The sequence below is a fragment of the Elgaria multicarinata genome, chromosome 8, assembly GCF_023053635.1.
Source record: "Elgaria multicarinata webbii isolate HBS135686 ecotype San Diego chromosome 8, rElgMul1.1.pri, whole genome shotgun sequence".
NCBI lineage: Eukaryota > Metazoa > Chordata > Lepidosauria > Squamata > Anguidae > Elgaria > Elgaria multicarinata.
In genome coordinates, this window is record NC_086178.1 from 102,709,033 (window position 1) to 102,721,836 (window position 12,804).

General features: G+C 43.3%; 1 protein-coding gene across 1 annotated transcript; it reads left to right on the plus strand.

Moving 5' to 3' along the window:
• Positions 1-3,886: 3,886 nt before the first annotated feature.
• On the plus strand, positions 3,887-11,497 carry LRIT2 (leucine rich repeat, Ig-like and transmembrane domains 2). The gene is made up of 3 exons (XM_063131653.1): positions 3,887-4,002; positions 4,614-5,395; positions 10,698-11,497. Exons 1-3 carry the CDS (start codon positions 3,887-3,889, stop codon positions 11,495-11,497), a joined length of 1,698 nt encoding a protein of 565 aa, XP_062987723.1.
• The last annotated feature ends 1,307 nt before the right edge of the window (positions 11,498-12,804 follow it).

Below are 12,804 nucleotides of genomic sequence, written 5' to 3' on the forward strand. Positions count from 1 at the left end.
TTGCAGGCTTCATGCCATTTGTCTTCTGAAAGCATTGCACTGGCTGTTGGCTTGTGGTCAGAGCAGGCTTGCATAGAGGCGCTGTTTGTGTAAATGAGTGCCTGCAGGTGGACCGCCTATGTGGATGATGTACATTCAGGGGTGGACAACCTGTGGCTAAGATTGCTGAACTACCACTCTCATCAGCCCTAACCAGCATGGCCAATGAGCAGCAAGGATAGCAATCGTTGATCTGTGCTGAGAGAGGAAGGGAGAGACAGACACCCAGGTAGTGTGATGTTGTTGATTCTCCTGGACTTCTCACTGACTATCTTGGCAGCTTTCAGCATCATCAACAATAGTAACCTGGATCACCCATCCGGTTTAGGAGTTAGGGACTGCCTTAAACCTGGGGCCAGTTCCACGTGAAAGAGATGACTCACAGCAGAGAAGAACAATATTATCAGAAGGGAAGTATGAAGTATATAGATCTGCTGGGTATTATCAGCAAAAAGCACTGATCGTCACTATATTTGTATACAGCTATGTGAACCAACTCTTAACTTCACAATGGCTGCCAACTACTCAATTAAATAAGTATACCTATGCTGTTAGACTGTGTATATGGCTCTGTGAAAAGTTCACACTTGACTCCTCACCATTTTCTTCCATGAGAATCCACTACAGGGACACCCCCAGATTCTCCTTCCTGGACAACAGAAGGTGGTGGTGGTGGGACTACTGGGCGATTGTTCTATTCTCTGGGGATTTTCTCATTGAGTTCTGCAGGATTCAGTTTTGTCCCCTCTGCTTTTTAATATGGAGATGCAACTAATTGGTGGCTGTTAGGCCATAGCTAGATCTAAGGTTTATCACTGGATCGTCCAGAGGTCAAACCTGTTCATCTAGGTGACACACAGGGGATCCAGTGCTCAGGCAGGGGCGAACCCTGGATGATCCCAGGATAAACCTTAGGTCTAGCTGTGGCCTTAGAGTGGTCCAAGAATATGGGATGAGGAGCCATAACTTTGTTGATGACACCCAGGTCTGTTTATCCCTTTCATTAGAAGAAGGTGAGGCAGTTACTTCGCTGGACTGGATTAGGGCAAATAAACCGAAGTTCAATACAGATGAAAAAAGAGCTGGTGAACTAGGGGGACCCTGGACTGGCTGCAGAAATGCTTGTGTTTGATGGAATCACGAACTCTCCTACATGACAGGTTCATAGATTGGGGAGGGGATGCCTGGGGTGCCTTTTACTAATTCCAGCTGGTTTGCCAGCTGTGCCCTCTGTTGAAACCTAGCTACTCTCATTCATTCCTTAGTGACTTTATTATTTATTTATTTTTATTTATTAATTACATTTCTATACCACCCAATAGCCGGAGCTCTCTGTGCAGTTCACAAAAATTACAAACATTCAAAGTATAAAAAAACAGTATAAAACCATAATATAAAATACAATATAAAAGCTCAACTAGATAAAAACAGCAGCAATGCAAAATTACAAATTTAAAACACCAAGTTTAAATTTATTTATAGACTTTAAAATGCTGGGAGAATAAAAAGGTCTTCACCTGGCATCTAAAAGCATATAATGTAGGTGCCAAGCGAACCTCCTTAGGGAGCTCATTCCACAGCCGGGGTGCCACAGCAGAGAAGGCCCTCCTCCTGGTAGCCACCTGCCTGACTTCGTTTGGCAGGGGCTCGCGGAGAAGGACCCCTGAGGATGACCTTAGGGTCCAGGCAGGTACATATGGGAGGAGGCGTTCCTTCAGATAGCCTGGCCCAAGCCGTTTAAGGCTTTAAATGTTAATACCAGCACTTTGAATCAGGCCCGGACGTGGACTGGCAGCCAATGAAGCTGGAAAAGGACTGGCGTGATGTGGTCTCATTGGCCAGTCCCTGTTAATAACTGTGCTGCTCTGTTTTGTACCAGTTGAAGTTTCCGGACTGTTTTCAAAGGCAGTCCCATGTATAACAAATTGCAGTAATCCAAACGAGAGGTTATCAGAGCATGGATAACTGTAGCCAGGCTATCTCCGTCCAGATAAGGGCGCACTTGGTAACTCAGCCTAAGCTGATAAAAGGTGCTCTTTGCCACTGAGTTCACCTGTGCCTCAAGTGACAGTTCTGGATCGAGGAGCACCCCCAAACTACGGACCCAATCCTTTAGGGAGAGTGCAACCCAAGAACAGAATACTATAACGCGCTGTTCATGGGGCTGTCCTTGAAGCCAGTTTGGAAATGATAGTTGATATGGAATGCCCCCACCTGCCCATTCACAGGTGAGAGCTGACACAGAGCTGTTTTACAGCTAAAAACCCATTTCCCAACATCCATGAGCAATCTTAAGATAAAGACTTGTTTTGTTTTGATTATTAAATCCTGTAAAAAAAAAGAAAAAAAGAGAGAGAGGATAAAAACAGCAGTCCAGATCTGTGAATGTCTCGGCCGCAGTGAGGGAGAGAAGAGGATTCCTTCCACCCTTTCTGCTCACAAGAGCACCCCTTCACCTCCCCTCTTCCTCCCCTTCTTTCTCAGGGAAGGAGTTCAACAGAGCTCCCCATCACTTCACAAGTAAGCAGAAAAGGAGAGGTAAATCCTTTGCACTATCTTCCATTTTCCTTCTAAGTCATCCATACTCCAATTATTCACTTTTCCTCCCTTTCTCCTACATCAAAACCCTTTGGCTTTGGAACTCCTTTCACACCTCTCCATCTACTCATTTTGCTCCAACACTCCCTCATTTGCTCCAACCCCTTCCTTCAAAATGCTCACACAATTCTACAAAACAGTCTCGTTTCTCCCCCATTAAAATTATTATCCTATGCTAAAACCTCTTTCTTTCCTTCCACTTTCTCCCCCTTTCCCCATGATCAAGCAACACACATGCACACACCTTGTTAAAAGTTAAAACTACTCGTTGAAGTGTTGAAACACATATATACGCACACACAATTTTCTATGCATTCTGGTGTACCTAAACTTCCACTATTGACTTTAAAAACATGATTATCTGAAACTTTCTCATTGATGTATGAGTCTAATTCCTCAAATGTATGCAGAATTCTAATTCCCCAGATGTGTGATCTTAATTCATTTAAAATTCTTCTGTAATAAATTAAAGAATTGCTTTCAAAGACTTTGTTGTGGTCTCTGACTCTTAGCTTTCAGGGGTATCTGATTTTCCTAAGTGCCCAGTGTTCAACCCCAAAAGATCCCACAGGTATGTGTTTTGTTTACATGTATATGAGATGCATGTCCATGTAAATGAAAGCATACTTTGTAGGAAGGAAAGGAACCTCTCATGCAAGCACTGAGTCATTAATGACTCTTGGAGGGACGCCAGCTTTCGCTGATGTTTTCTTGGCAGGCCTTATAGCGGGGTGGTTTGCCGTTGCCTTCCCCGGCCATTATTACCTTTCCCTCAGCTAACTGGGTACTCATTTTACCAACCTTGGGAGGATGAAAGGCTGAGTCGACCTGAGCCGGCTGCCTGAAACCAGCTTCCGCTGGATCGAACTCAGGCCGTGGGGAGAGTTTCAGCTGCAATAAATAAAAATGAAGAAAATATAATGAGTTTGTCGCTCATGTAATTTGAACCAGGGATGTCTTGGCTAGAGGGAGACTTGAGTTTTCTTTAGCATCGCTTTCTTCACGTCATCCATGGAATTAAAGCTAACAGTTGCATAGGGAGATTCTCCAAAGCCACCCTAACCAGAACACTTCCTGGGCTGGCGCAGCAACAGGTGCTGCAACATGCACACAAGTCCTTAAGATCTGGACCTGCCTTCACCAGCAGCGAGCCCTGTGCCAAGGAAGATTAATCTTAATAGGATTTGCTACTTGGAGGCTGTTGTTATGTCTGTTGCGAAACCCGTACGGTGTTTACTTACAGAAGAATATGGACCTCATGTGTCATGCATTCCTCCTCCTATTTCTTCTTTTCTTTGATGAGACAAACCTGGCAATTTCTTCTTGTGTTCCAGGATGCTTCTGTTCCAATGATAACTTTGGAAGGTAAGAAATGGTGACAGCACCAATGGGAAAAAAAAACTGGGCTTTTTTGAGGTCTCTCATTATGGGCAGTCTTATTATACTAAACAGGATCAGATAGGGGAAATGGTAGCAATAGCCAAATGCAGTCATGACATAAATGGGACATATAGTCATAACTAAGGCTGCAATCCTGTGCAGTCTTATTTTGGTGGAAGTTACAGTAAACAGAATGAGGCTTACTTCTGAATGAATATGCATAGTGTTGAAAAGCATTTTTCATTCCATGGTTTTCAATTTACCTAAGTAGTAGCCAAATTCTGTCAAGTATCCCTACTATTTTTAAACTATTATATTTGTTTTTAAGTGATTTTTAATCTTAGGGGATGACTAGTTTCCTGTAATATTTTTTTGGATATTATGCTAATAACCACTTTAATGTGCTTTCATTTGGGTTTTATGACCAGGGAGATGAAAATGAATCAAGTTCATGGTTACAGTGCATGCAAAAAGAAAAGTCCACTTTGCAGTCATTCAATGGCACAATCCATACAATGATGATGATGATGATAATATAATCCCTGAATGGGTTACTGCATAAAAAAATGTGTTAACTCTGCTGATTTCCATTCCAGGAGTTTGTTTTGCATGTCAACATCTTTGAGAAAGATCCCAGAAGGCATCCCTGAAGATATCAAAAAGATCCGAATAGAAAACTCTCACCTAACCGAATTGCTTCGAGGGTCCTTCTCTAATGCAAATGCCTTGGAATATCTTTGGCTTAATTTTAATAACATCACTGTCATGCATTTAAAAAGTCTCGAGTTTCTGAAGGATCTGACTGAACTGAGATTGCAGGGGAACAAGCTGAGTTCAGTACCATGGACAGCGTTCCAAGATACCCCATCATTAAAAATACTGGATCTGAAGCACAACCGTCTTGATGTCCTTCCAGAACATGCCCTCCGCTATCTGCCTAACCTGACCTACTTAGACTTATCTTCCAATCAGCTTACTGTCATCTCCAAAGATGTTTTCTATAACTGGCCTGTGTACCAGAAAACCCAGCAGCTGGAGAAGAAGGTGGAAGCTATTTCCAACGTCGTTTTGGCCTTGCACAATAACCCATGGCTCTGTGACTGTCGCCTGCGTGGGTTTGTCCAGTTTATCAAATCTATTAGCCCACCCATCATTCTGATGAATTCTTATTTAACTTGTTCAAGCCCTAAATTTAGGGCAGGAAAATACTTTCATGAAGTGGAGCTGAACAGCTGCACAAAGCCCTCAATATCATCCTTAGAATCCAACATTACTGTCTTGATTGGACTAAATGTGACCTTGACATGCTTGGTACAGGCCAGTCCTTCCTCAGCAGTCTGGTGGACCTATATGCTCAAACACCTGAGAGGATTTAACGGTAAGCTTTACTCCAAGGCAAGTGATTTCATAGGGATGTTTATCAGATCGGGCAAAGCCTGAAGCCTGAGCTGAATTGGGCCCCTTTGGACCATTTCTGGTGCTTCTTGAGGTGAAGTGGGTTTCACTCTGAAGTGATCAGAACCAGAGCTGGATCCTTAATGGGCCTTTGTTCATGACTCGGCTTCAGAAAGGCAGGCACAGTGTCTCTAGCAGCATCACCCCAAAATGGGAAAAGGGACAAATTTCATCCACTGCTGACAAACAGAAAAAAAGTGTTAAAGCTGTTTATTTAAATTTCCCATGATAGTTAATGGGAGGCATGAAGCCTCAGATTTCAATGTGCTGAATTGGGGTCTGAGTCTAATCTTGTGGTCGGTGCACACCTCTATTATTTCATGCTAAGAAGTGCTCCCAGTTTTACAGTATAAAGTTTGGCAACCAATCCTTCCCTCCCTCTGCCCATTTCTCTTCCTCCTCCTCCGCTTCCTCAGAGGCTACTCTATATAGCAGTTAAACTGATTTAGCTCATTGGGTTCAATGGGGCTTAACTGCCTTGCATTTTATTTTGTGGACTGGGCTGCCAGTTACTGAAAATAAAGACTGTGTGAGGCCTGAACGACAGTCATATGGTGTTATATGACAGGATTTGAGTCATTAAAGAAACACATTGATTTGGGAGAACAGAAGCATCAGGAACTACCAATTCCAATGCCTTCCTTTTCATTATATTCGTACAGTGGAGCCTGGTGACTCCGATTTCAGTGGGGTTGTGAATCCATTCTGGGTTTTAGTCAGAACCAGCTGGAACTCTAAATGAATATCCAAAGTGCTGGACCTATCCCCAAAATAGGTTCTGCAACTTGGATAGCACCTTTAGAGTTCTGGCAGGTTCTGACTAAAACCCAGAATGGATTCACAGCCCCACCAATATCAGAGTCTACAGTCTCCACTGGATTTGTATCATGACTTTCCTCTAAGAAACTGAAGGCAGCTTACATTATTTCCCCCCGCATTTTAACCTCACAACAACCCTATGAGGTAGGTTAGCCAAGAGATGGTGACTGGGTCAAGGTCACCCCTTTGGGGATTTGAACCTGGGTCTTCCCGATCCTAGTCCAATACTCAAACTACTACACCACCTGCTGTCATCTGTATGGTGGTAAAAGAGGGAGAATGAAAAATCAAACATGCCATATACTTCAGTAGGTGTGCCGAATCTCCTGGCATCCCAGATTACTTAAGGCTCTCCTGCAATGGAGAATGTATTTGCAAACCAGAATACTGGCTCTTACTTTTGAAACCAATTGCAGCACGTTGACAGGGGAGGGAACCTGGCTCAGTGCTTGAGCACATGCTCTGCATGCAAAAAGTCCCACATTTAATCTGTGGCATTTCCAGTTCAAAGGATCAGGTGGTCGGTGAAGGGAAAGTCCAAGCAGAGGTTGGTGGCTCCAATGTCACTGGGGCTATAAATCTGCTCTGGGTTTCAGTCAGAACTTTAAAGGACTATCTATGGCAATGAACCTATTTTGGGGGTTGGGTTCAGCCCCTTGGATAGCTCATTGGTTCTGAATGAAATCCGGAGTGGATTCACAGCCCCACTGACAGTAGAGCCACCAGCCTCCACTGCAAGACCTCTGCTTGAGACCACATTCTGCAACTATGAATCCAAGTACAGAAGCCTGGGCTAGGAGGGCAAAAAGCCTTACCTGCTATAAGGCAGCTTCCTATATTTTTGAGTATTCCCATTGATTTCAATTGTTCTGCTCCAGTGTTGTTGAGTTACTGGTCAAGCTGACCTATGCCATCTGCTTTCTGATTTTTTTTAAAGCCTTAATGAGATTACAGAAACTATTAACATTTCTATTCTTCCTGAACCCCATGTAAATCTTCAGGGTTCATCTTCTAGTTCTGATAGTCAGTAGACTGCCATTTTTTTTAATTTATTTTTTAGTAATCTTTCATTAAATAATGGCTATCCCATATCTGGTCCTATTTGTTTTCTTTGTTACCCTTAGCTTGATTATCAGTCATTGGTATACACTGGCCATGATACAGCCCTGAGTTGAAACCTTTGAGACTAAGCATCCCTAACGCTACAATAGATTGTGGCCATTGAGCATAATCCAGTACAAAATAGGCAGAACTAAATCAAAGTGAAATCAATCGGAGTTAGATGTCTCCCAGTTACGTCCCCTTCCTTTGCTTTCAATGGAACAAAGTTGCAACTAACTTTACCTGGGTTAGGACCATTCTCTTCAAAACATACGGATGCTTTTCACCTGCTTCCTCACACTGTTAATATATTGGGCGGTTTGGCACTAACACTAACATTAATTAAATTGTGCTGACCTAAGTGAACTCTAGTGTAACAGCACTAGCATTTGCAGAAAAACCATTGTCCCAGCAAATGCTATTGAGCTAAATGTTGCTTACACCACTACAATGTAAGTTACATTAGCACTACTGCCAAATTGGATACTGCCCCACTATTACTGAGCGCCTTAAAACTGAGTATAAAATGGAAGAGTGAACAAAATTAAGAAAGCATTATAATTTTGAAGCCTTACTTTGTTGAGCAGATTCCTATGGGGCTTAAATTTTCTTAGGCTGGCCTCAGCCCTGAAGTAAATTGTTCCAGACAGTCCAAATGAAATTGGTTGAGCTATTTTCTGATTTATCTGAGGACACAAAAAATACAAAATAAATAATACAGGACCCTGAATTTTCCCATAAGTCTTAATTACAATTTTCTTGCAGTTCACCATAACAGTTGCAGCTAGAAACAGTGACCTTGATTTGATCTATAGATCTTATTGAGTAGAAAGGGAATCTTATATCCAAGAGTCCCATATTATTTTGACAATATTGGATCAGTTGCCAAATGGAATGAATTATTGCTGCTCTGTTGACTTAAAAATCCTGACAGACACTTGAGAATAAAGTTTCTGACATTATTTTTAAATGAGATACTAGGCTTTGAGATACTAGAGAAATACTAGGGCTTTGTCATTGCCTAACTGCCTCCAGACAATGTCTGTCAAATCCTATTTAGGATTTCCATGAGCATTGACAAATCTGTGTTCTTCATAACAGGTGGACTTGGGTCCTCTCAAAATATGGGATGTATAGATGCTGTAATTCTTGTGGTCAGCAGATGATCATGTGCACTGTATTAACGTGGCAAACCACATGATCAAGCGTGCTGTGCCTGAGACCTCCTGCAGCCTTCACCACTCCTGGCCTGGATGGGACTTTCTCCATCATCACCTCACCCATTCACAAATAATACAATGACGTCTAGTGGTGATGAACATTCCACCCAGCTCAGGAAATGCTCAGTTTTTATGGAGGTCTCTAGGTCCCTGTGTGTTGATGAAGAGATCTTCATGCCTCACTGATTCAAAACTGAACCATTAAAAAACAATAACACTGATTCTTTCTGGTCATCCCCTGAATTACTTCATTGTGGGAGTGCAGGTGGATAAATAACGAGACAGACAACAATAGCTGGGTTTAAACAGGGCCACATATTTATTTAGCGATCTGCAAAGGGGGTTGAAAACCTATCGGGCATCCAGTATGGCCTGCTTACAGGCCCCTCAGGTCGGGCGAGATATTCATGGCCCGTGGGCAGGCGCTGCACCAATTGTCTTCCCACGGGCCTCCCCTTGTGGAGTAGGGGAGCCTTTCTTTGTCACCCCCAACTCAGACCGCCCGGTTCAGAGTGGATGAGTAGGGTTGGCCCCAACGGTGAGTCTTATCTCCCTAGCTAGGCCACTGGGCTCAAAGCTGGGAGCCTCGGACTTACCAGTCACCTTGAACAGCGCCCGTGAATCCCTCTGGATGCCCGTACCTAACGCCAAATAAGTGTGACCAAATTAAAGCAGATTAACCTATTAATACTCCCAAACTGTCTTACAGTGTGAAGTAGGCAAAAAAACTCATGTACAATTCAGTATATGAATAAAAATACCCTACTCGGCCCCATAAAAGGCAACCAGCAAGCCCACACTGTCTACAGGGAGGGAGAGAGGGAACAGCGCAGCAAAAGAGGAGGGGGGAGGGGGAGCCTCCTTTTAAAGCCTCTACACCCCCTCCCCACCTCGAGGCCTGGATGTGCCTTACCAATGACAGGAGGGCACATCTCGTTCATCCCCCCCACCCACAAATGCTTCCCCACGCCCAGGCCAGGCGTGGCAGAATATCCATTCTTTATTGACTAATTATTAATTGGACTCAGGGGAGTCTGCATCCTTAAAAAAAAGGCATGAGAAAAACAGGTTAAATTACCTGTGCCCCCCCCCCTCAGCAAGATCCAAACATTAAATTGAAATGGAAGGGGGGAAATGAAGAGAAATATAAACAATATAAGCCAACCTGGTGCCTCTAGGTATTTTGGACTAACTCTCATCAGCCCCAGACAGTGTGGCAATGGTCAGTAATGCTAGGAGTTGTAATCAAAAACATTTGGAGGGCCCTTGGTTGGGGGAAGGCTGGCTTCGACTGAAAGAGAGGGGGTTAGATTTAAATTTTATTGGGCTGGATCCAGTTATGGCCATTCTTTGAGTAAACCTTTTGAAATCAATGGGACAAGAAACCATGACTAACTGATTTTAGGACTCTTAAGTATGACCAAGTCTGCATCCAACCCATTGAACTTTGTTGGAAACAGTCCTATGCAAGCGTGATGGTGGGTCACAGGTGAGAGAGGACAGAATAGAGACGTTGAAGCATCCACTTAGGGAAGAATGCCTGCTCCCACCTATGAATCTGCATCTATTGCAAGATACTACTACTAACCATCACCATCATTATGCATAGGATATACTGGACCCCAGAGAGATTAAAAAGGACACAAGCTGAAAAAATAGTGACTTATCTAAATCACTCACAAAGCTTGGACTTGAACCCAGGTTTTCCCATCACAAGTCTAGTACTTTAATAGGACAATTGCATACATGTCTACTCAGAGCTAATGCCCACTTGGTTCAGTGGGTTTACTCACAAGTCAATGGGTAGAGGATTGTAGCCAAAGTATACCACCTTGGTTCTCCTAAGTTTGGTGGTTCCTGCTGTGGCAAAACATTTGAAGAACTTCAAGGGAAGCTAACATTGTTTCAGTAAAGCTAGTGGAATTTCTCAAGGAGATTTGCACATCTCTACAAGTTTTTTAAAAAGCTTCCCACCATTCTGATAGGGCTATAAAAAACAAAGTAATGGGATACCTAGAGTGCTGCCGTTGCTGAAAAGTAGCATTTAACATGCTTGCTCTTGGGTTTGTTTTTCCCTCCCTCTAGTGTCCACGACCCACATAAGTGAAGATACAATGAAGTCAGAATTGGTTATCCCTTCTGCCCACTTAGTGGATGAGGGGAATTATACCTGCACAGCTGCCAACTTCCTGGGTAACGCCTCTGCCACAACGCTGCTGAAAGTTCAAGCCCCCCGAATGGTGGCTTCTTCCTTTTCTTCCTCTATCTCCAAGGAGAATTCATACATCGATGTGAGGATCGCCAAGCAGACAGTCTATGGGATAACTCTGGAGTGGTATACTGTGACTGAGAACCCAGGGGATACTTGGTACACCCTCCATTTTGGGAAGTATGATGACACCAAGAAAGACTTGATTTACATTGGACCCGGCATCAACAGCTACTCCGTCAATGACCTGCTCCCTGCCACCAAGTATGAAGTGTGTGTTACTTTGAGGAACCAGACACCTCAAAAGGGGCAATGCATTGTGTTTGTTACAGGAAGTGACATCAGCGAGCTGGAGCAGAGGGAGAAGCTCATTCATATCATTATCATTGTGTGTGCCATGGTGCTGGCTGTCCCAGCTGGGATGTATGCATGCACCACCGAGACCCGGTTTAATTGCATGGAGAAATGTGCTGACTTCTGCCACAAGAAACGGAAAGGGCAAAATCTGAAAGGAGTCAGCAAAGAGAGCACGTTCGACAGCTTGCCAACCGGCAGTGAAGAGGGGCTCTGCCACCGAGATTTGAGTGATGACAAGAGAAGAATGAAGGCGTGTGAGGACAAGGAGAAGGCCCACAAGCAGAAAACTGGGCACAGAAATAGCGCTGACCTCTATTAGCCGATCTCTGAGCACAAACCCATATCACATAAGAGCAAGATAAATATAGGAAGGCTGACAGAAGTATCCCACACATGTGGACAGTAAGTCTTTGTGTTACATCAAAGTCAGTGTGTGACAACAGGCATACACAATGGAACTTTGTTTTCAAAGGGCTATGGAACCACCAAAGGCTGAAAGAGGTAGGGTTATTGATAGGCAGGGGAGTAATACACAGTGCATACTGTTCCAAAGGGAACTCCATACCTCCTTCAGCTGTCTAGCTATGATTTATGTTTTATAAAGCAGGCAATCGATGGATGGAACTGCAATGCTTGTAGAACATTCATACGAGTGTGAACTATCAATACGTTCCCAGGGAACCTTTGTAGATGTCCATCCGTAATTTAGATTACCAGGCTGTTTTAGGACTTCACCACATCACTTGTTCCCATTATAATTGATTGCTGGTTTATTTATTTTTAAAGAAATTGCTTGGGAAATCTTAGAAATGTGACCAGAAAAGGAGCACCAAAACAGGACAGAATGTGAAAAGAGAACATATTCTCAAAGGTTCCAATGGGGAGGGGGGGGAGTTTTATTGAACCCAAAACATGTTTATAGTGGCAGTTCATAACTGTATTTTTTGTTGTCCCTTCCTTTTGTGTGAAAAGTTTTTATTTTTACTTTTTCCACTTAAAAGATTTTATAATTTAAATTATCTGTAGACTGCCCTGGATGAAGGTTCTACAATGCACTGGGTTCGAGTTTTTCACTTTGAGAATAGGTTCTCTTTTTGCATTCTGAGCTGAAACCGCTGGTCACAATTGCATTCCTAAATGAGAAGAATGTGCTCAACTGCATTTAAAAGCAAAATGGGGAAATATCTCATTTATATTAAGGACCGTTTTGTACAATGGCTCATAAGTGCAGCACAGTTGAAGATTAAAACAGAAAAAATAGAAAAAGAAACAAATAGTTGTCATAAACGGTAAAGCAGCAGTTTCTGCAGCTGAAACTCTCCCCACGGCCTGAGTTCGATCCCAGCAGAAGCTGGTTTCAGGCAGCCGGCTCGGGTCGACTCAGCCTTCCATCCTCCCGAGGTCGGTAAAATGAGTACCCAGCTAGCTGGGGGAAAGGTAATAACGGCTGGGGAAGGCAATGGCAAACCACCCCGCTATAAAACCTGCCAAGAAAACGTCAGCGAAAGCTGGCGTCCCTCCAAGAGTCAGAAATGACTCAGTGCTTGCACGAGAGGTTCCTTTCCTTTCCTGTACCTAATGACAGTCTAACCCATTCATTTTGATGGGTCTACTCTAAGTAGGACT

Excerpts from the sequence above, each read along its gene's own strand:
- LRIT2 (XM_063131653.1), top strand. The coding sequence starts at position 3,887 with ATGGACCTCATGTGTCATGCATTCCTCCTCCTATTTCTTCTTTTCTTT. Across the intron at positions 4,003-4,613 it reads TCCAATGATAACTTTGGAAG|GAGTTTGTTTTGCATGTCAA; the intron begins GTAAGAAATGGT and ends TTTCCATTCCAG. Across the intron at positions 5,396-10,697 it reads ACACCTGAGAGGATTTAACG|TGTCCACGACCCACATAAGT; the intron begins GTAAGCTTTACT and ends CCCTCCCTCTAG.